General features: G+C 33.2%; 1 protein-coding gene across 1 annotated transcript in view; it reads left to right on the top strand.

Moving 5' to 3' along the window:
- TINAG (tubulointerstitial nephritis antigen) overlaps positions 1 to 24,789 on the top strand; it is a 99,350-nt gene extending 74,561 nt beyond the window's left edge. The window contains exons 10-11 of the mRNA XM_049776915.1: positions 16,395 to 16,440; positions 24,655 to 24,789. Of these exons, the coding sequence (XP_049632872.1) occupies positions 16,395 to 16,440; positions 24,655 to 24,789 (181 nt within the window). The remainder of the gene's footprint in view (positions 1 to 16,394; positions 16,441 to 24,654) is intronic.
- Positions 24,790 to 25,584: the final 795 nt, after the last annotated feature.

Genomic DNA, 25,584 nt, shown 5'->3' with positions numbered 1-25,584 from the left:
TTCATGAGTTTACAGTTCAGATATATTTTCTTCTCAAGTTAAATGCATTCATGCCCATGATCATAATAATTACATTCATTTGTTTTATGTATATAAATGAATGGTTAGGTATAATTGATTTAAATATTCTTTGATAGGAATACTGCTATAGTAGACAAGCTATTCTTTCCTGCTTCCAATATTAATTTTAATTTCCAATTTATTTTATTTATCAGCAGTAACTTTGGAATTCTTTGTCTATCTATTAAAACTTTTGTGATTAATTTTGAATATACAAATGTTTCTCCTGACATTTTTTATTGTATGCTATTCTGCCAAGACATTTACTCAGCATTTTCTATGCATCATTTAAGATCATATTCTCACAGACTAACTCTCAGGGTCCCATTTGAATTAGAGGACTGTGAGTCCTCTTCAGGAGAGTGTATGCACAGGCAGCAGCAAAATATGAAGAAAAGAAACCACATAATGAGCGCATGGGGAAACAAATTCTGACAAGCGTGATCCCAATTTAATCTCCAAGCTAGAAGTTTTTAAAGGGGTAAAATGCCAGTCACAGGTATGAGAGAAATGTCCACATTGACGAAGAACAGGAGTTCTTCGTCTTAGCAGTAGGCCTGTTACATATACATAACAATCTAACTGCTAGGCAGCTCAGGTGAAGGATCTCTTTGAAAAGTCCTGCTTAGAGGGGAGAAATATGTTATTTCAAAAGGCAGAAACTGCCTGACTAATTTTTTGTAAGCTAAACTTGCCTGACAGGTTCTACCATTGTTAGTAGGGTAATTTGCTTTTAAAGAAATGCAAATATTTCTACCAGGTAAGAAGTTTTGGTGACACAGAGCTAAATTCTGGCTAAGCCTTTTGATGTAAATACTTGAAAATTCTCTGGGCAAAAAGAATTTGATTGCGGCCATATTTTTGGCCTGTAAATACACAATGGAGAAGTAATTTTAAGCCAAATAATATGAAGGGAATATAATGTCAGTACCATGACATGAATTTCGAAAATATCTCTGGTGGTGGGGGGGGGGAGTGACAAAAGCCAGAAGGCATCTGCCTTGCATGCACTAGCCTAGGACAGACCGTGGTTCCATCCCCTGGTGTCCCATATGGTCCTGGCGATTTCTGAGCACATAGCCAGGAGTAACCCCTGAGCATCACTGGGTGTGGCCAAAATAAACAACAACAAGAAAAAAATCTCTATGGAATTTTCACAACTCTCCTCACAGTGGTGAAAATTCCACAGCAAGCCTTTTGATGAAATTCTGTGGGGGGTAATGAGAACATCCATCTACATCAGAAAATTTTTCTGATGGGCCTATTAAATAGCCCCTTTAATGGAGATATAAAAATTATTATCAATGGTGTAGATACCATGTCACACTTTTTCTCATAGATCTGAAAGTGATTTCACTCACCTGCTTTTTAGAAATCAACCTTTTATTGTTTCTTTACATTATTATCATTTGCCACTAACAATATTTTGAAATATTAACATTTTTGGTCTCAACTGTCTAATCTATGAAACAAAGGGATCTTATTAGAATTAAGGGACCATATGATATTTACAGCTCAGTTATACCATAAAAGTAGTATATATATATATATATATATATATATATATATAATGTATATAGTAGGTGGTAATTAAATGAACTATCTTTTGTTTAAAAAACCCTATTTACATAGACAGTTGGCCAAATTTAGCTCACAAGCACAGTTGGGTAATGCCTACAGTATTCTATAGCCTCTGCTTTTGTGTTTCCAGTATTTTGTGAAAAAATTCTGTTTCTAACTTAGAAGACTGGAGTTTTCTTTTAAGATACATCATCATAAAATATCATCTGAATTGCTGTTAATTATGATGGATGAATTTTAACACTCACCACACAGTATATTTTATGTGCTGTGGTAATCTTAACATACATTTTATTCAGTGAAGTAAATGCAAAATATTTATCTCTTAGTTCCACAGACATAATTCATATGATATCTTAAATTTGGTACAGGTAGCACATCCTTGATCTTTTTGTAAGTCAAAATACAAGTGACATTTACTTAGAATTTTTTTGGCTTCCTGAAATATTAGAATTAGATACTATAAGTTGAATGCTAGAAAGTTAATTATCAGTGTAAGTTAAAAATTATTTTATATTGGGATTAGATTATGTCTTTTTATATAAATATTTTCATAAATAAATCTCAAATTATTCTAATTCTTTGATAAAAATTTATTACTTCCTGGTAAAATATTATGAATAAAAGTCCCAGATCTTAGACTTAGTATTCTTATTTTATTTAAATTTTGCTTAAATATAAAAGTAAGAATAGATAGGAAAGACCTCCTTTAGTTTTACTTTTTTATGGAGTCTATTTTCATTTGCCTTTTATCTGAAACAAATTAGCACTGTTGCATAGCACTTTATTTTCACACAGCAGTAATGACTAGGCATAATTTTTATATAAAGTTATTTATAATATCTTGTAATACATTCACAAGACAACAAAAGATTATGTATTATCTTTCCCTTACTTTTCCTGCAGTTAGTTTTTAAAACTTTGTGTTAGGGGAACAGAGTCTATCAAGAGTTTCACCTTTAAAAGCAAACTCCTATGTCCAAAATAGTTATTTTATTGCTATTGTCTTGAAGCTTAGCTTGTTGTTTCTTAATACTTTTATGCTATCTGACTTTCATTTCCTTAAAAAAGAAAGAGAAAGTAGAGTTCCTTATCAGTCTTTAATATGTGTTTGCTCTCTGTTTTCCTCTAAAATTTTCTGTTCAGATAGGCTGTACAGCATAATATTTCTTTACATGTACACTTTAGATACTTTATTTTTATCTGTCTAGATCTCAAGTTTTTCTAGGCAGACAGATTAATATAAGTATATATATTTATATATAGATCTATATTTACTCTGACTATATAGTAAATATATATACTTAAATATATTTATATATATAAATCTATATTTACTCTGTCTGCCTAGAAAAATATATTTATATATAACTATATTTATATATATAAATGTATATATACTTATAGTATATATACATATATATATAAATATATACTCTGCCTAGAAAAACTTGAGATGGAATTTCAGTTGTTAGTCTATTAGATACTTGCTATTGGAGCCTAGAAATAAAAAAAATTTGAGTTTACAATGTATTTATCTAGGTGATCATGGTACAATATATTAATTTATAATATATATAAAATTATTTTGTTCTTATAACTAAATATTCTAGATGTATTTAATTCCTAAGTAAGCATGTTTTGACATGACTTAGAACTATTTTTATTTAAGAAAATATTTTTACCCTGCAGAGACACTATACAACTTCTTTTACTATATCAACTTTAACTTGAAGTGTTTTACCAATCAAAAAACTTGAAAGGACATATATTTAAAGGTTAATATTATAAACTACTATCCATAGAGAAATCTAAACAAAAATAAATCAAATATGTAACTACTCTCTTTGCTAATGATTAATGTGTACATATCTCTTGTGTATTGTCAAGTGCACTTGAAATAGAGGCAAATTTGATTTATCTCTAATTTAGCCATGAAACTCTGAAATCAACCTTTACTCTTTCTTCTTTTATTGTGTCAATATAAACTTGTCCACAAATTCATTCACCTTTTTTAACCTTCCAAATATTTTTTAAATCTATGCTTTTCTATTAACTTTACTTCAATTTACTAGATTTTTAGGGTAGCAAAGTGATAGTCATTATAGGTTTTAGGAACATAGCTGTTAAACAAACAAATAATATTTGGTTCACAGGTCTTAATTCTTATTTAGAGTTTAATTATTTATTGCTTTAACTACAACATATAGCTTATGCTTTCCACCTCTTCTCCATAGATATTTAAATTCCCCCATCTCTTCTTCATAGTAAGTCTATCTAAATCAAGTTATGTCTTCTAATATTGTATAAGAGTATCCATTACCAACTTTGTAAAATGCTAACTTTGACTCATTAAGGCTAGAGTGAAACTTTCTCCAGTCCCTATACCCTGTTTTTCAATTATTTTGATCCAAGTATGTCTCTTAACATAGAGCACAAATAGATTTCACATTACACATTTCTATCTTTACTGGAAGAATTCCTACTTGACTCTGTAAAGGAAGTGATCTTTGTTCTCTGCAAATGATTAATTTCTTTAACAGTAACACAATCTTAATACATGTATTTTATTAAAAATGTAACTAAATAACTCTATTATCTTTGCAAATATTTTTATTTCACAGCATTCCAATAGACTGATACCCTCAAAGGAAAACCATGTATTCTTTATGCTGAACAATAATATCTTTAATCATGGAAGAGTTACTAGAGTACAGACCCTGAATAATAAAAATAAAACAGGGGTGCTTCACAGAGTAAGAAAACAAGACAGGCATAGTAAAGAAAAGCATAATAAAAGGACTCTCAGACTCGTGGATTGAGAGCCCTGATTGAAATTTATTGTCCCGTGCCAAACATAGGGAAAAGGGCAGACATTAACAGAAAAACTTTCCACCTAATGCTAACCAAGACTGTGTGTGACAGGTCTACCATATTCCAATTAAGAGTCTTTAACTCATCCATTTATGCCACTCTCCTCGACTATTAACTCTCTAAATATTTATTTCTTGTATATCTGATCTGAAAATAATTGTGAATGAAGTAACCTAAAAAAAAAATCAGTGTTATTTTTCTTATTTTTTCTCATTATAATTACTTTTTAAATTTTTTTCTTTATTTAAACATCTTGATTACATATATGATTGTGATTAGGTTTTGATCATGTAAAGAATACCCCATCACCAGTGCAACATTCCCATCACCAATGTCCCAAATCTCCCTCCATCCCAACCCACCTCCACCTGTACTCCAGACAGGATTTCTAGTTCCCTCATTCATTCACATGATTATGGTAGTTCTATGTGTAGTTATTTCTATAACTGCACTCACAACTCTTTGTGGTGAGCTTCATGAAGTGAGTTGTAAGTTCCAGACCTCCTCTCATTGTCTCTGAGGATTGTTACAAAAATGACTTTTATTTTTTGTAAAACCCATAGATGAGTGATACTATTCTGCGTCTCTCTCTCTCTCCCTCTGACTTATTTCACTCAGCATGATAGACTCCATGTACATCCATGTATAGGAAAATTTCATGAGTTCATTTCTCCTGATGGCTGCATAATATTCCATTGTGTATATGTACCACAGTTTCTTTAGCCATTCATCTGTTGGAGGGCATCATGGTTGTTTCCAGAGCCTGCGTATTGTGAATAGTGCTGGAATAAATATAGGTGTGAGGAAGGGTTTTTGTATTGTATTCTTGTGTTCCTAGGGTATATCCCTAGAAGTGGAATAGCTGGGTCGAGTGGGAGCTCAATTTCCAGTTTTTGGAGGAATCTCCATATTGCTCTCCAGAAAGTTTGAACTAGTCGGCATTCCCACCAGTAGTGGATAAAAGTTCCTGTCTCACGGCATTCCCCCCAACACTGCTTGCTCTCATTCTTTGTGATGTGTGCCAATCTCTGTTGTCTGAGGTGGTACGTCATAATTGTTTTGATTTGCATCTCCCTGATTATTAGTGATGTGGAGCATTTTTTCATGTGCCTTTTGGCCATTTGTGTTTCTTCTTTATCAAAGTGTGTGTCCATTTCTTCTCCCCAGTTTTTGATGGGATTAGATGTTTTTTTCTTGTAGAGCTCTGTCAGTGCCTTGTATATTTTGGATATTAGCCCTTTATCTGATGGGTATTGGGTGAATAGTTTCTCCCATTCTTGAATCCTGGGCACTATTTCCTTCAAGGTGCAGAAGCTTCTCAGCTTAATATATTCCCATCTGTTAATCTCTGCTTTCACTTGCTTGGAGAGTGCAGTTTTCTCCTTGAAGATGCCTTTAGTCTCAATGTCATGGAGTGTTATACCTACGTGTTGTTCTATATACCTTATGGTTTCAGGTCTGATATCAAGGTCTTTAATCCATTTGGATTTTACCTTCTTACATGACGTTAGCTGGGGGTCTAAGTTTGCTTTTTTTCAAGTGGCTAGCCAGTTGTGCCAACACCACTTTTTGAAGAGGCTTTCTTTGCTCCATTTAGGACTTCTTGCTCCTTTATCAAAGATTAGATGATTGTATGCCTGGGGAGCATTCTCTGAGTATTCAAGTCTATTCCACTGATCTGAGGGTCTGTCTTTACACCAATAATAGTAGGAAAGAAATAAGAACATTAAGACATTAAGAAAACAACCCCATTCACATTAGTGCCACACAAACTCAAATATCTTGGAGTCAACTTAACTAAAGATGTAAAGGACCCATACAAAGAAAACTACAAAACGCTGCCCCAAGAAATAAGAGAGGACACACAGAAATGGAAACACATACCCTGCTCATGAATTGGCAGGATTAATATATTAAAATGCCAATACTCCCCAAAGCATTGTACAGATTTAATGAGATCCCTCAAAAGATACCTATGACATTCTTCAAAGAAGTGGATCAGGCACTTTTGAAATTCATTTGGAACAATAAACACCCTCGATTAGCCAAAGCAATTATTGGGAAAATGAATATGAGAGGCATTACGTTTCCCAACTTTAAACTGTATTACAAAGCAATAGTTATCAAAACACCTTGGTATTGGAAGAAATTCAGTGTTTTTGTGTTGAGTAAGAGGTTGAACCCCAAACAATTCTTAGGAGACTCAGAGTTCCATTTTGATGATTCTCTGCCAACTGAGTCAGACAGACTGACAAACCAAATACTATGTGGTTTAAGCATGCAATAAGTCTCAGGCAACTCCAGCAAGGCAGTCTCTAAGGATAAATCTGGAGTTGTTTATATGGGGTTTATGTTGTGGCCATATTGTGTGGGGATCAAGCTGGAGTTTTTCTCTTGTAAGATGGATTCTATTTTTTTTTATAGTTAAAATTCATTTTTGATCTGCTTTTACATTTTCAAAAATTATATCATCATAAAATACAGAGTTTAATATAGTTAGCAGTCAATCGTTCAAAAGTATTCACATCCTTGATGGCAGGAAAGGTAGGTTCTTCGACCCCTCTACTATCATTTTGGTCAGAGATGCAGTGATTTCTTTTAAAAAGAATATTTATGGCTACATGACTATTAAGAAATCTGTATCTCTATGTTTCTTATTTATCTTATCTAAAATGATAACAACTGAATAATATGGACCTCAATGACAAAATCAAATAAAACCTAGAAGAAAGGAGAGAAACAAACAAAGAAAAATCATGACCAGGCAAACTTTATACAAATTAAATCTTTAATTCCAATAATTTTGTTAGATAAACATACCACAGTGTAAATGTTTATGAAAATATCCTAAATGGTGTTTTGATTAATATAGCTATCTAAAAACTATCATGTCTCTTTAAAATTTATGCATAAACCTTTTCATAAACTTAGAAGTGCTAAATTTTATGTTGCACTTTTATGCATTTTAATGGCTTACTGCTTAGAAAAATATAATCTCTTATGTGTAATATTTTATAAGATAATTATTTACAGAATTGCAAAAAAAAGTAGGCATCATATAATATGAATCTAAAAGAGAACTTAACTGTTTATGTACTGAAATGATATAGAGCCATTGACTTAATGTAGGGAACAGTCAGTTTTTAGAAATTCGCTGGGATTTGGCTTATGGTCTAAGAACTATAGCCTAAGAACTAAAAAGTTCATGTCTAAACTTTTCCCCCAAAACCTGCATTTTCCCAAGTGTTGTTAAATTTTGAGAAAAAATAAATATTAATGAATCTTAAGAAATAGTTGGAACCGTTGATTTTCGTGGAGTTTAAAAAATGCAAATTGAGAGCATAAAGTTCATAGAAAGTCCTTGAAGCAACAAATGTCTCAATTGTGTCTCTGTGTGGGTGATACTGAGTGTAATGGAAATGTGGGATGCAGGAAGCATATGACTTAAGGGGTTGGGGAAGTTGTCAGGACTAGCAAAAAAAAAAAAAGAGTTTTCCAAATTTATTTTGTGTTAGTAAGATTAAGAAAAGTATCTCAGCATGATTAGGTTAAATGTATGATTAATCTAAACAAATTCTTGTAAATAGTTCTCAAAAGCAAAAGGCTGTGAATCATGAAGAATATATATTCTTTTTTTAAAGTTATTATGAATATACTAGAAGTTCTTATGCCTTCACAGGTTTTTTTATTATCAAATGATGTAATGGCAAGCAAATATCCAGAACCACAATTCATGAACATAGTTATTATATTAAGGCAAAATGCTCTTCACAGTTTTATAAAAAAAAAACGAATCTCATCTAAAAATAAATGAGAGAACTGGTTTTTAACTTCCATGTTTAGTCTAGATAAACAGGATTATTTTGTAAAGCTATTAGTACATAGATTACATGTGTTACATTCTCTCTTTTACCAATCGATAATCAACTGGAGTAAAGTGATTTTCCTTCAGTCATTAAGAACACAGATACTTAGAAAACAATGCACGTTTATTTCTTTACAGCACCCCATTGTGAGTGTATAAAATATTTGATTTCCATAAAAAATGTTTAAAAAGTATAAAAACATAGCTGGTGATGATCACAGTGAAAACATTATACTCTGATGGATGAATTTATGTTGTTGTTTTGATATTCAGATGTAACATAAGCACATAAAGCACAGTAAGTCCTTGGTGAGATGTGATATTTTTCCATTTGAATTTTGCATAAAAGTTTATTCTTTATTTACAATTTCCTTTTAGAACATTATTAGACTGAAACTATCAAATTCAGTGGTTAGAAATTTTTCTAACTAATGTTTAAGACTCAATTAATTTATTTATCCATTTATTTTCAGAATATTTAATTAATATGAAGGCTGATATTCTCCCCAGGTGAAAATTGAGTGGCATTTAAAGAAAAGTATCATAAAACTGTGGTCAACAAAAATGATGATTGGAAAAAAGATATATTAATTTATCTCAGTCAATAATATTAAGTAAAATTTACTGCTATTTCATCATTATAATATATTTATAATTTATAATTTATAATATATTTAGCGGATGGTATAAATATGTATGTAAACATATGAAAAGCATTGGTAATTGCATAAGAGTTTGTTTTATTATATATCTCTTATATAGTAAATGTAATGTTTAAGTTATGATAAATTATACGTGTAAGACTTTGCTATTCTTTCTGTTGTCTTTCCTACTTTGTTTATACATCTGCAACATAGTGGCACCCAATATATATATATATATATATATATATATATATATAAAACCAAGTTAAAAAAGCCTTTTTATTATTGGTATTATGATTTTTAATGTAATTATTGTCTTCAACAAAAAGCATATTTGGTAGTTTTCTATCTATCTTTGTTCTACAGTAGTCAGTAATGGAGAGCTTGTGGTGTTTAGGATCAAGCTAAGAACTTCTTACATCCTAGATATGTTTCTACTACCTGGATTCCTAGCATATTTAGAGATTTTATGAAAATTGCTTTTATTGTTTTAATTAAGTTTTGGAATTCACACCTGATGTTACTCAAGGATTACTTCTAGCTCTGCACTAAAGAATTACTTCTATGGTACTCAGGGGACCACCTGGGATGTCAAAAAATTCATCCCAGATCTGCGCATGTAAAACAAGCACTCTGCACCATTGTATTATCTGCCTTGTTTCCAAGAACAATAGCTTCTAGATTTAATAATATGCCTGACTAGCTCCTTCACCAATTTTGAACTGAATTGAATTCAATGTGAAAACTGATATTTTATAGATCTGAATCACAGTAAGCAAACTGTATTTTTAATTGTTCATCCTCTATTCTCATCAAGTTTTAATTTCTGAATTGATATTGTCATACCCAAAAACGCAAATTGAGTCACCATGAGATAAACAATTACAAAGTCTTTATAATTGAGTTCTAGTCATACAATGTACAACATCCCTCACCCTGCACATTTCCTACCACCAGTGTCCCAGTTTCCCTTTTATCTTTCCCTGGCCTGTCTTTGTAGCAAGTTTTTTTTTCTCTTCCTCATTTATTCTTTTAGACACTGTGGCTTAAAATATTGTTACTAAAGAGGTGCCATGATTATCACTTTATCTCCATTAAATAACCAGTTCTTGTCTGTTGAAGAGCAGCCCTTAGGATGGGCTTGGATGGTGGATGGAGGCCTTTGTTCTTAGGCCCCGGCCACGTGGCTCCCTCCCCATTAACCACTCGGTCTGGGTTCAGGAAAGCAATGGGTATTGAACTCACAGGCAACCTGTAAGAGAGATAACATCTTCTTTTTTATATTTTATTTAAACAACTTGATTACATACATGATTGTATTTGTGTTTCAGTCATGTAAAGAACACCACCCATCACCAGTGCAACATTCCCATCACCAATGTCCCAATTCTACCTCCTCCCCACCCGACCCCTGCCTGTACTCTAGACAGGCTTTCCATTTCCCTCACACATTCTCATTATTATGACAGTTCAAAATGTAGTTATTTCTCTAACTAAACTCATCACTATTTGTGGTGAGCTTCCTGAGGTGAACTGTAACATCCAGCTCTTTTCACTTTTTTGTCTGAAAATTATTATTGCAAGAATGTCTTTCATTTTTCTTAAAACACATAGATGAGTGAGACCATTCTGTGTCTTTCTCTCTCTCTCTCTCTGACTTATTACACTCGCATAATAGATTCCGTGTACATCCATGTATAGGAAAATTTCATGAGTTCATCTCTCCTGACAGCTGCATAATAATCCATTGTGTATATGTACCACGGTTTCTTTTACCCATTCCTCTGTTGAAGGGCATCTTGGTTGTTTCCAGAGTCTTGCTATGGTAAATAGTGCTGCAATGAATATAGGTGTAAGAGAGGGGTTTTTGTATTGTATTTTTGTTTTCCTAGGGTATATTCCTAGGAGTGTTATAGCTGGATCATATGGGAGCTCAATTTCCAGTTTTTGGAGGAATCTCCATATCGTTTTCCATAAAGGTTGAACTAGATGGCATTCCCACCAGCAGTGGATAAGAGTTCCTTTCTCTCCACATCCCCGCCAACACTGTTTATTATCATTCTTTGTGATGTGTGCCATTCTCTGTGGTGTGAGGTGGTATCTCATAGTTGTTTTGATTTGTATCTCCCTGATGATTAGTGATGTGGAGCACTTTTTCATGTGTCTTTTGGCCATTTGTATTTCTTCTTTGTCAAAGTGTCTGTTCATTTCTTCTCCCCATTTTTTGATGGGATTAAATGTTTTTTTTCTTGTAAAGTTCTGTCAGTGCCTTGTATATTTTCTAGATTAGCCCCTTATCTGATGGGTATTTGGTGAATAGTTTCTCCCACTCAGTGGGTGGCTCTTGTATCCTGGGCACTATTTTCTTTGAGGTGCAGAAGCTTCTCAGCTTAATATATTCCCATCTGTTAATCTCTGCTTCAACTTGCATGGAGATTGCAGTTTCCTCCTTGAAAATCCCTGTAGTCTCAATGTCCTGGAGTGTTTTGCCTATGTGTTGTTCTATATATCTTATGATTTTGGGTCTGATATTGAGGTCTTTAATCATTTGGATTTTACCTTCGTACATGATGTTAGCTTGGGGTCTTAATTCAATTTTTTGCAAGTGGCTATCCAGTTGTGCCAACACCACTTGTTGAAGAGGCTTTCCCTGCTCCATTTAGGATTTCCTATTCCTTTATCACCTTTATCAAAAATTATGTGATTGTATGTCCGGGGAACATTTTCTGAGTATTCAAGCCTATTCCACTGATCTGAGGGCCTGTCCTTATTCCAATACCATGCTGTTTTGATAACTATTGCTTTGTAGTACAGTTTAAAGTTGGGGAAAGTAATTCCTCCCATATTCTTTTTCCCAATGATTGCTTTAGCTATTCTAGGGTGTTTATTGTTCCAAACGAATTTCAAAAGTGCCTGATCCACTTCTTTGAAGAATGTCATGGGTATCTTTAGAGGGATCACATCAAATCTTTATAATGCCATGGGGAGTATTGCCATTTTGATGATGTTAATCCTGCCAATCCATGAGCAGGGTATGCATTTCCATTTCTGCGCGTCCTCTCTTATTTCTTGGAGCAGAGTTTTATAGTTTTCTTTGTATAGGTCCTTCACATTTTTGTCAAGTTGATTCCAAGATATTTGAGTTTGTGTGGCACTATCGTGAATGGGGTTGTTTTCTTAATGTCCATTTCTTCCATATTACTATTGGTGTATAGAAAGGCCATTGACGTTTGTGTGCTAATTTTGTAGCCTGCCACCTTGCTATATGGGTCTATTTTATTTTGAAGCTTTTTGGTCGAGTCTTTAGGGTTTTCCAAGTAGAGTATCATATCATCTGCAAACAGTGAGAGCTTGACTTCTTCCTTTCCTATCTGGATTCCCTTGATATCCTTTTCTTGCCTAATCATTATAGCGAGTACATCCAGTGCTATGTTGAATAGGAGTGGTGAGAGAGGACAGCCTTGTCTTGTGCCAGAATTTAGAGAAAGCTTTTAGTTTTTCTCCATTGAGGATAATATTTGCCATTGGCTTGTGGTAGATGGACTTAACTAACCAACTTTTTTGGGTTTCCATTTAGTTGATTTCTGCTCTCAGCTTTGTTATTTCCTTCTGTCTCCCTGTCTTTGGGTCCTTTTGTTAAGCACTTTCTAGTTCTATTAGATGTGTCATTAAGCTACTCAGGTAAGCTCCTTCTTCCTTCCTGATGTGTGCTTGCAAAGCTATAAATTTTCCTCTGAGTACTGCTTTTGTTGTTTCCCATAAGTTCTGATAGTTTGTGTCTTTATCGCCATTTGTTTCCAGGAACCTTTTGATTTCCTCCTTGATTTCATCTTGGACCCACTGATTATTGAGTATGAGGCTGTTTAACTTCCAGGTGTTAAATTTTTCTTCTGAGTCCCTTTGAAATTCACAAATAATTTCAGAGCCTTGTGTTCAGTGAAGGTAGCCTGCAAGATTTCTATCCTCTTGATATTATGGAGGTATGTTTTATGTGCCAGCATGTAGTCTATCCTTGAGAATGTCCCACGTACATTGGAGAAGAATGTGTATCCAGTTTTCTGGGGATGGTGTGTCCTATATATATATATATATATATATATATATATATATATATATATATATATATATATATATATCCACTAGGCCTCTTTCTTCCATTTTTCTTTTCAGGTCTAGTATATTATTGTTGGGTTTCAGTCAGGTTGACCTATCCAGTGTTGACAAAGCCGTGTTGAGGTCCCCCACAATTATTGTGTTGTTATTGATATTATTTTTCAGATTTGTCAACAGTTGTATTAAATATTTTGCTGGCCCCTCATTTGGTCATATATGTTTAGGAGAGTTATTTCTTCCTGCTCTTCATACTCCTTGATTAATATAAAATGTCCATCTTTGTCCTTTACAGCCTTCCTGAGTATAAAGTTTGCATTATCTGATATTAGTATGGCCACTCCAGCTTTTTTATCCGTGTTGGATAATATTTCTCCAGCCTTTTATTTTGAGTCTATGTTTGTTCTGACTATTCAGGTGTGTTTATTGTAAGCAGCAGAAGGTTGGATTGAGTTCTTTGATCCATTTAGTCACTCTGTGTCTCTTAACTGGTGCATTTAGTCAATTGACATTGAGAGAAAGAATTGTCCTGGGATTTAATGCCATCTTTATATCAAAATTTGGTGTGTATTTTGGTTAGTCTTGTCTTAAATTAGGTCTTTCAGTTTTTCTCTTAAGACTGGTTTTGAGTCTGTAAAGTTTCTGAGCTGTTTTTTGTCTGTGAAACCATGTATTCTTCCGTCAAACTGGAAAGTGAGTTTTTCTGGGTACAGTATTCTGGGTGAAGCATTCATTTCATTCAGTCTTGTCACAATATCCCACCACTGCTTTCTGGCATTGAGTGTTTCTGGTGACAGGTGTTCTGTAAATCTCAAGGATGCTTGCTTGAATATAATTTCCCCTTTTGATCTTGTTGTTTTCAGAATTCTGTCTCTATCTGTGGGATTTGTCATTGTGACTACGATGTGTCTTGGGGTGGTTTTTCTGGGGTCTCTTTTGGTTGGTACTCTTCGAGCATGCAGGATTTGATTACATATATTCTTTAGCTTTGGAAGTTTCTAATTAATGATGTTCTTGACCGTTGATTCTTCCTGGAGATTTTCTTCCTGGGTCTTTGGGACTCCAATGATTCTTAAGTTGTTTCTGTTGATCTTATCATAGACTTCTATTTTCATCTGTTCCCATTCTTTGACTAATTTTTCCATTGTCTGCTCATTTGCTTTAAGTTTTGTTTCCAATCTCTCCTGCTGTATGGAATTGTTATGTATCTCATCTTCCACAGCACCAAGTCTTTTATCAGCTTCTGATACCCTGTCCCAGAGCTTATCCATTTTGTCATTCACTTCTTTTACTGAGTTTTTCAGGCCTGTTAGTTGACACGTGATTTCAGTTTGGAGTTTTGTGATTTCTGTCTTCATATTTTCTTGGTTCTTATTAGTGTTCTGTTCAACTCTATCCATGGTTTCTTTGAGTTCTTTGAGCATCTTCCATATTGCTAGTCTGAAGTCCTTATCTGAGAGGTTTATTAGTTGGATGGTCATTATCTGGTCATCAGAATTGTCTTCTTCATTCTCTATGTCTGATGCTGGCCTGTGTTGTTTCCCCATTGTCACACTTGTATTGTGGGTTTTTCTACGTGTTGTGGTGTTATTCATTGGCTAAATGATGCAGGAAGCACACTCCTCTAGCTCTGCCCTTTCTGGATGGGTCGACTTGCCTCCAAGGGAGGGGAGTCCTCCGTGGATGAAGCCTCACAGAAGATCAAATCTTAGGCCCGAGTACGCAGCAGAGAAGACAGTCCGGAAAGAAGTGCTGGGCTTCAGTGATCCAGCACAGTTCTTATTGTGATTTGTTTGTTCTTGTTATGATGGTGTTCTTTTCTTAGAAAGAGCGCATGGCCGTGTAGCCAAAGTGCTCTGCTGGAGCCACTTTTCGGCCCACTCCCAAGAGGTTCACGCAACAGGATAGTAGACAGACACACAAACAGGCAGCACTCACAATTTTTCACATTTGGGCCCCACTAGGCAGGTATAGTTTTGTGGATTTTCCCAGCCTGACGTAACAAACAGGGGACCTGGCTTCTGCAAAGCATAGCCAATTTTCACATTATGGAGCAGTTCCTTGGCATTCCTGCCCTGAATTGGTCTCTGGGAGAGAGAGTTTTCTGGAGCCTCTTTTCGGCCCACTCCCAAGAGGTTCACACAACAGGATAGTAGACAGACACACAAACAGGCAGCACTCACAATTTTTCACAGTTGGGCCCCACTGGGCAGGTGTAGTTTTGAGAGAGAGATAACATCTTTATTCAGCCCTAGCCAACAGATGTGGCTGCTAATCATTTACGCATTCAGCCCCGCATTCTCGCTTCTCCCTCAGCCATAGCTCTCCATCCAGGTAAATGCCAATTCCTTTCCATCCTGGCCAAAGAGCAAAAGGCCCAATCCTCTCTGGACAAGGCCTTATCTAACCTTATCAAGACTCCTCCCAGGAATGGGTGGGGTCTTGCAGGTAAGATCAGGTTACCTGGGAAGAATTGGGGGATGAGGCCACACTTGTCCAGATTAAAAAATTTTCAATCATCATCATTCATAGTGATCCCTTCTATACCCTAATTAAATTCTCTTGCTATTGGCAAGCTTCCTTCCATGTAACAGTCTTTTGGCCTTGTCTCCATTGTCTTTGTATATTATTACCATATTATCTTTTTTTTAGATCCCCAAAATATGGAATTATACTATAACTTTAGTTCTCCCTACTACTCATTTTACTCATCATAATAATCACCATAACCATCCATATGTAAACAGATTTTATGTCTTCATTTTCTTAACAGCTAATATTGCATAATATTGTGTAGATGTACAATTTTTTTAATTCAGTCCTATGCTACATGGATTGTTTCTGAATTCTAGCTATTGCGAATAGCCAATACATTTTTTGAATTTATATATAATCTTATGTGCTATATTAAAAACAGAGAAGTATTTGAAATATAGGGTTTGATTCCCATGCATATATGTGTAGAGTAAGTGATGTGTACATATCAATTTTTATATAAACTATCTCATCAATTTGAGATATTCGAGTATTTGCATCTTTGTTTTGATCAATAGTTTGGAACACTTTTATTTTATGCTACTTATGATCCAGTTTCTGAAGATGAGCTTAAAGAGTAAAGGCAATAATGAGATTTCCATGTAAAATAGAATCATGCCAAAGAAAATAGAAAATAAATATAATACTGTAAGAATTTACATTTTACCAAAGTGCTATTAAGATACTTTAAACATACCAATATTTATTACTTTTATTATTTTTAGATGGGGTATACTGAGAGGAGCTCAAGGGCAGAAAGAAAAATTTTGGGTATGTAATTTTATCAACTTGAATTTTTACTATAAAGTAAATTATATGGTATTTTGGTGCTCCCAAACTCGTTGTAATATATATATATACTATTTACATAAATTTCTTTACACTTACTAATCATTTAACAAGAAATTTTCTGAACTCATTTCAAATTTTATGCAGAGTATTATGTACTATTTTGCATTTTTTGATAAAAATTGTCACCATATATGAAATTCAAGTTTGACAGGTAATATCATTATTATTAATATTGAGTTCCCCATTTTAACAATATGTTTTTATTATATTTTTAATTTTCTTATTTCTTTGGGAAAATTAGTCATTAATATCCATATTAATAGAGAAATAATTGATATATAATATTCTATTAATTTAAGACAATTGCAATGGTTAATTTATATATGTATATTGTAATATAGTTCCTAAAAAACATCATCTCACTAAACTACCTTTTAAGTCTGTGTTGTGAGAAATTTTAGCATCTTCTAGAATTATATTTTTTTAAGATACAGCCCTTTTATGTATGAATGCTCAGACTGCATTAATCTGCAAGTTTATCTACCAGTTCTTAAGCTTTTTTAAAACATTTTCCCATTTCTCATTTTCTACTCTAGTCCCTGGAAACCAATTGAATTTATAAGATTAACTCTTTTAGATGCCATATATCATTGATATTATCTAACTTTGTGTCAGACTATATTTTTTGTATTTGTCTAATTTTTTCACTTAAATTTTTTGAGTTTTATTTATATTAATCTATATAGTTCCAAGAAATTCCTTTTTATAAAATGGCAAAACGTATTTTATGCATATATGTGTATGTACAGTCATGTTTGCTTTATGGTGGCAATATGTTCCAATAAAGGTATTGTTAGGCAACTTCATCACTGTGTGTATGATATAGCACAATTAGAACAATCTATGTTGTATGTCCCACTTCATACCTAGCTACATGTTACTGACTATTGGGAGCACTGTTTTATTTTAGTCCATCATTAAGAAAACATTGCTAAGCAATACATTATAGTATTATATTTTATGTATTTATTTTTTGTATTGAAGTATACTCCTTTCTACTCTTGTCAATAGTATGCTGCAATGAATATGATGGAGATAAATTATGTTAATTTTTTCATCTGTAAACTTATATGATAAACTGTAAATTTATTTGGTAGGTCATACTGCAGTTTTATATTAATTTTGAGAACTCTTAATCCCACTGAACACAATAACACAAATTCATATTTTCAATAATAGTATAAAAATGTTCATTTTTTTGTAGTAATAGTTAACTACTAGATAGGCAAACCCTCTAGATAGACAAACTATAATCAAGTGTGTAATGTTTTACATACTGGTGTTCAGTTTGAAAAAATAATCAGCTATTTTTATCATTTTAACTGTGATGTATTCTCATTTGAAATTTTAAAAAGTTGCTTAGTTAAATTATCAAGATTAGGAAGGTAAAATTTTATAAAAGTTTTGTTCCAACAGATGTGCAATTAGAGATATGCATTTCTTAGAAATCAAAGCTTTTAAAAATCACACAAGAAAACTGGAGAGATAATACAGAAGGTAAGGCACTTGCCTGATCCCAAAATCAGAGATGCTGCAAAAAAAGGAAAGACAACTATAAAAATCTATATTCTTAATGCACACAGCTACAAAGATCTTCACAAAATACTGGCAAATAGGATCCACCACCTCATCAAGTAATTCATGCACCATGACCAAGTAGGTTACATTTCAGTAATGAAAGGATGGTTTGACATCTGTAAATAAATCAATATAATACAGAATATCACTAAAAGTAAATGTAAAAACCATATAATTTTATCCATAAATTTGAGAAAGCATGCAATGGGGTCGAACACCCATTCATGATAAAAACTCTCAATAAGATGGTCACAGAAGAAACTTTTCTCAATATAGTCAAGGTTATCTACCACAAGCCTGTGGCAAATATTATTCTCAGTGAAGATAAACTAAGTCTTTCCTCTAAAATCTTGAACAAGGCTGCCCAAGTCAACACTCTTATTCAACATAGTACTGGAAGTTCTTGTCATAGCATTTAGGCAAGCAAAGGGATCAAGATCATCCAGATATGCTAGGAAGAATTCAAACTCTCATTGTTTGCAGATAAATTCATACTATCTTTAGAAAAACCATACAGACTACCAAAAGCTTTAAAAACAATAGAGACATATAAGGAAGTGGCAAGCTATAGAATTAACACATACTCTGTTCATGGATTGGGAAGATAAGCATCACTAAAATGGAAATATTCCCCACATTTGTACAGATTTAATTCAATTCCTCTAAGTATAGCCATGGCATTTTTAAAAGAATTGGGTAAAACACTCCTGAAATTGTTTTTGAACAATTATCCCACAAATATCTACAGCAAGACTTAAGAAAAAGAATATTGGAGGCATCACTTTCCCAACTTTAAATTTTATTACAAAGCAATAGTCATTAAAACAGATGGTATTGGACTAAAACAAACCCTTAGATCAGTGGATAGAATTGAGTATTAAGAGAATATTCTCCAGACATACAATCAATCTTTATAAAGGAACAAGAAATTCAAAATGGATCAATCTCTTCAACAAGTGGTATTGGGATACCTTGTCAGCCACATTCAAAAAAGCAAATACAGACTTCTAACACCAAGTGAAAATGTTAAAATCAATTGCATTTGAGATTTTTATAAAAACCTGGACCTTAGGTATATAGAACAACACGAAAAAATCCATATTACTGAAAATAAAGGCATCTTCAAGGTTCCAAAAACATGGAACAGGAGATTAACTGATGAAACTATATTAAGATGAGAAGCTTTTGCATCTCAAAGGAAATTGTGAGAAGAATACAAAATACACAGAATGGGAGAAACTATTCACCCAAATACCCATCATATAAGAGACTAATGTCTAAGATATACAAGTTACTGAGGGAACATAACAATTAATAATTCATCTAACCCCATAAAATGGGGAGAGTAAATGAAAAGACACTTCCTCAAAGATGAATTACAAATGGCCAAAAGGCACATAAAAATGCTCCGCGTCACTCATCATCAGGAAGATGCAAATCAAAACCAGTGTAAGGTACCATCACATGACACAAAGACAGGTATCATCACATGACACAAAGACAGGCACACAACACAAAGAAAAAATTATCAGTGCTGTTGGTGATATGGGGAGAATTCACTGATAGTGGGAATTCTGTCTATTCTAACCTTTATGGAAAACAATATGGAGATTCCTCAAGAAACTAGAAATTGTGCCACCATATTATCCAGCGATACCCCTTCTAGGGATATACTATAGGAACACACACACACACACACACACACACACACAATACAAATATGCTTTCTGAACACCTATATTCATTGCAGTGCTATTTACAAGAGCAAGACTCTGGAAACAACCAAGATGCCCTTCCATACATGAGTGGCTAAAGAAACTGTGGTATATATATACACAATGGAATGCTATGGAGCCATCAGAAGAGATAAAGTAATGAAATTTTCTTATACATGGATAGATATGGAAACTAATATGATGAGTGAAATAAGTTGAAGTAAATAAGTGGAGGGAAAGAGATAGACACAGAATACTCTTACTCCTATATGGATTTAAGAAAAATAAAGACATTATTGTAATAATATCCAGAGACAATGGAGATCAAGGGTGGAGGGAGTATATAAAACTTATCACTTAGAATGGTGAGAGCAGTCAGAGAAACAATTACAACGAAGAAGGATCATGACAATGGTAGTAATTGACAGAATAGAATGCCTGTTTGGAATACAGGCTGAGAGTTGATAGGAGGAGAATGAGATGGCATTGTGATCGGAAAGTTGTACTGGTGTAGTGGGTGTTCTCTTTTTTTTTTCTTTTTTTTTTTATGAAAGAAACCCAACTACAAACATGTTTGTAATCATGGTGCTTAAATAAAGATATTATTTTATAAAATAAACTCAAGATGTTGTCATTGTTAAATATTGTCTTGCTTTGTATTACATTTCAATAAGAAGTTTTTTAACAAAACACCTGTTTTTTCTCTCAATATTCCAATATATTCAACATAATACCGTCCAGTTGCATATATATTGATACAAAGTTTGTAATTTTATCCTTTTTTACAACTTATTTTAGTATTCTTTGCTCTTCAACTTTTTAAAGAAGATTATCATTGATAAATTATTGTTTTAATTTAATTTAAATTTAAGCACTTTAATTACAAACATGATTGTAGTTGATTTTCATCAGAAAAAGAACACACCTCCTTCACTAGTGAAACATTTCCATCACCAGTGTCCCCAATCTTTCTTCCCACTCCGCCTGTATTGGAGACAGGCATCCTACTTCAATTCTCACTCAATGATATAGACATCATAATTGTTAGTGTAGTTATTTCTCTAACTGCATTCATCACTCTTTGTGGTGAGCTTTCTATCATGAGCCAGTATTTCCAGTCCTCATCTCTACTGTCTCTGAGTATTATTACAATAATGCCTTTTCTTTTTCTTAAAACCCATAGATGAGTGAGACTATTCTGTATATATCTCTTTTCCTCTGACTTATTTCACTCAGCATAATAGATTCCATGATCATACAAGTATAGGAAAATTTCATGACTTCATCTCTCCTGATGGCTACATAGTGTTTGATTATATATTTGTACCAGTTTTTTTAGCCATTCATCTGCTGAAGTGCATCTTGGTTGTTTCTAGAGTCTGGCTTTGTAAATAGTGCTGCAAAGAATATAGGTGTGAGGAAGGGATTTTTGTACTGTATTTTTGTGTCCCAAGGGTATATCCCTATGAGTGGATTAACTGGATTATATAGTGGCTCAATTTCCAGGTTTTTCTTTGAGGAATCTCCATATTGTTTCCCATAAGGGCTGGACTAGGAGGCATTCCCACCAGCAGTGAATGAGAGTTCCTTTCTCTCCATATGCCTACCTGCACCAATTGTTCTTATTCTTTGTGATGTGTGCCAGTCTCTGTGGCATTAGATTTTACCTCATAATTGTTTTGATTTGCATCTCCCTGAGATGAGACATGTGAAGCATTGTGTCACATGTCTTTTGGCCATTTGTATTTCTTTTTTTGACAAAGTCTCTGTTCATTTCTTCTCCCCATTTTAATGGGATTAGATTTTTTTAAGTTATGTCAGAAACTAATATGGTTTCTATAGTAGACCCTTATCTGATGGGTATTGGGTGAATAGTTTCTCCCATTCTGTGGTGGCTTTTGTATGAGAGGCACTATTTCCTTTGAGGACCTGAAGCTTCTCAGCTTAATATAATCTCATATATTTATCTTTGTTTCCGATTTTTTGGAGAGTTTTGTTTCATCCATGAAGATGCCCTTAGTATCAATATCATGGACTGTTTTACCTACATGTTGTTCTATAAAGTTTATGGTTTGGGGCCTGATTTTTAATTTATTTGTATTTGACCTATGTGAATGGTGTAAGATGAAATTCTGAGTTCACTTTTGTGCAAGTGGCTAACCAGTTTTGCCAACACCACTTGTTGAAGAGGATTTTCTTGCTCTATTTTGCATTTTTGCCCCTTTATCAAAAATTATTTGATGTATATCTGGGGCACATTCTCTAAATACTCAAGTCTACTCCACAGATCTGAGGGTCTGTCTTTATTCAAGTACCATGCTGTTTTAATGACTATAGTTCTGTTATACAATTTAAAGTTGGGGAAAATTATACCTCCTACATTCCTTTACCCATAGGTTGCTGTAGCTATTCATAAGAGCTTCATCCACTTCTTTATAAATGGCATTGATATTCTTACAGGAATTTTATTAAATCTATACAAAGCTTTTAAACACTGAGGATAGACATTTATCCTGCATACTGGTCATCAGCTATCATTAATAACCAATATTATGCAGCAGTGGTTTTCAATTTTTTATATTTCCTACTAACCGCCAGTTATGGATTTGTAGTTGAAGATTCCTAATGTCATGTATCCCAATTATCGCATTAAAGGTCCAGAGCAATAGCACAGTGGTAGGGTGTTTGCCTTGCATGTGACTGATCCAGGGTGGACCTATGTTCAATCTTTGACATCCCATATGGTCTCCCAAGCCAGGAGCTATTTCTGAGCACATAGCCAGGAGTAAACCCTGAGCTTCACTGGGTGGGGCCCAAAAACCAAAAAAAAAAAAAAAATCACATCAAACTAATATTTAATTATTTTATAAATCAAAAGTAATTTAGATTGCATTTATAGCCTAAGAATAGAGTAATAGAGTAAAGTCAAATATAATAATTTTTTTGAGGCACACAGTCACTTGCTTAAATTGAAAATATCTTTGCATTTTAATTGAGAAATTGAGCTGCTTTTGAATTATTGCTTGAGGTGGGCTAACAGTTTTTCCTGTATAAAATACATCACATTAGGAACCTAAGAAGTCATATATATACCAAAGCATGCTCAAAAGCTATTATAAATAGATTCCTCGCCATATTTGGTCCTCATATTTAAGTTTGCCAATCTTTATATTTTAGCAATTTCCAATTACACGAAAACAGATATTTTTTCCTTAGCTCATAAGCCACATCTAAAATATTCCGGGATGTTGTATCAATAATTCAGTACAGCTAGAAATAGACAGAAGACAAGGATGAGAATCTAAAATAACTTCTTAGTTTCTTTCTTAAAACTAGTTATGTTATAGCCAATGCTAATCGAAATCCTTTTTCTATTTTTTTCCTGATAGAAAAGTGAAGCTCAATACAGTCCAATAAGCCTTAAGATGATCATGGTGGTTCATGTCCAAGAACTTTTCATCTTAGGCCCCACTGTAGAAACAATGTAAAGTAAATATGGAAGCTGGTTTGAAATCTCTAGTTTTACCAAGTCTCCTGAATGGTTCAAATCATTAAGTTTTTAAGTTTTCCTTTTTGTGTGTGTGTGGTTATGTAACTAATTCTTGGTTGCTCATTTGCCTTTCTGATGTTCTTGACAAGCTTTGTTAATGTTTTTGACTCCCTGAATACTTATTTAAAAATTCTCTATTACAGATCCTTTCTCTAAGCATCCACACATTTAAAAAATAAAAATGTAAACAGAAGATTTTCTAATTTCCATTGATTTAACTTTCAGACTCAATTTTATCTATTTTTATTTCTTTTGCTCTAAGTAATACATCCAGCACACTTTAAGTTTCCTATCCAATCTATGTGCCCTTTACATCCATTATTGCCATCCTTCCCATTTTATACAGAACTACTTTATCAAGTAAAAATTTTTCTATCTTACTCTCATTCTAGAGTCACTGAATAATTTGCCATTATTCTCACCATTATTTCTTTTGTATGAATGTCCTTACTTACCTTTCTATTATTTGACCCCCAACCTGTTCATTTTTATGACCTAATTATAATTTAATTGCTTTTTTATTGCTGCATGCAGCTGCTTGCTTTAATGTTTATGCTTTTATGATTTCCATTACTTGAATTCCCTCCTTTCTTTTTAATGTCTGGCCAATTTATGTTCAGCCTTTTAAATATACTACATATAGACTTCTTTTAGGATAACTTCCCTGAATAATATAAATAATGAGATGCCTATTAATTTTAACATTTGTGCACCTTTAGTTTTTGTTTTTGTTTGATTGTTATCATCTTTATAATGCAAAACGAAAGGATAATATGTATTTTTCTTTGTCTTCTAGTGCCATTCATATGGCCAATCTCAAGATTACACCCTTTATAGCTATAATATCTTCTGATGTGTTATATTAAACTCTCATATGTTATTACTGTGTTTGAGTGTTTGGGATTGGGAAAATAGGTATCATTTTTCCTCTGATTATTACCAAAAAGAACATACTGACTATTAATCTACTTGATGAAGATTAAAACCTTTATTTGTATGTATACAATATTTAAATATTTGAACCAGAAACATAGTGCTATGGGTAAGGGGTTTGTTTTGCATGCTGCACATGTGAGTTTGTATCCCTGGTACCATATACGTTCCCCTGAGCTCCAGCGTAAGTAATCCCCAAGCACTGCTAGCTGTGTCTTAAAACATACAAAAAGTCTTAAAAGTTCCAATCTCTACATGTCAAGGACTTTTAAATGTAAGTATGAGTTCCTTGTATTTTAAAAGGAAGAATTTTAAAATAATCCAGTGTGATATTCAATTTTTTTCCTTTTCCTGCAGATTGCTGCTAATTCCTGGGGAAAATCATGGGGAGAGAATGGTTATTTCAGGATTCTTCGAGGAGTAAATGAATCTGATATTGAAAAATTGATTATTGCAGCTTGGGGACAACTGGCAAGTTCAGATGAACCATAATCATAGCATCAAATTTATACAAGCCCATGAATTCAAGTAACCCTTAAACTAAAATGATGTAATGTGAGGTCCTCTATGGTGGTAAAATCTTTGCCTCATCACTTTTTATTGTTCAATATATTTTTTATTATTTGACCCAGGATCCTACTTTATTTCTATTATGTCAAATATATAAAAATACAAATAGGCAGCAGAATAAATGCGAAGTACCCTGATTAGCATTTTCTTTCTCTCATGACAGTATCCTATCCTTCTTATTTTAAATGGTCACCAGCATTGTGATAGTATTTGTAGTAAATATTCTTGATATTAGAATGTAGGAATGACATAATTTTTCTTTGTGTAAAGAGGAATACAGAAAAAGAATTTTAACTCACCTTTCAACTCACTCAATTTAACCTCTGTATGATTTTTAAATAAAATAGTGCTGTTTTAAATTAAGATTGTATTTACGTAAAAAAAAATCAATGGAAGTGGATGATTACTTTCTTCTCTTAAAATTAACTCAGATTTGCACACAAAGGAGTATAACTCATCACAGGAAATAAACTGCTTGCTATAATATTGTATAATAGCCTGTGATGTAGAGTTGTTAAGCAATGCAAAAAGCATTTTAGCTAACATTAGCTATACATTCTTGTGATGTACACACTGCTGTTTCTGTTGCAATACTAGAATGGGAAAAATAGCACAATTACTCCTGCAAACAGCAATATGATGCAACAAGTCATAAAGGATAAATATACTTTTATTTTAGTACATTTTAAGATTCTAAATAATGTAATCTAAATTGTC

This window comes from Suncus etruscus, chromosome 7 (genome assembly GCF_024139225.1).
Source record: "Suncus etruscus isolate mSunEtr1 chromosome 7, mSunEtr1.pri.cur, whole genome shotgun sequence".
Lineage (NCBI taxonomy): Eukaryota > Metazoa > Chordata > Mammalia > Eulipotyphla > Soricidae > Suncus > Suncus etruscus.
The sequence above is the reverse complement of the archived record's forward strand: the minus strand, read 5'-3'. Positions and strand labels throughout refer to the sequence as shown.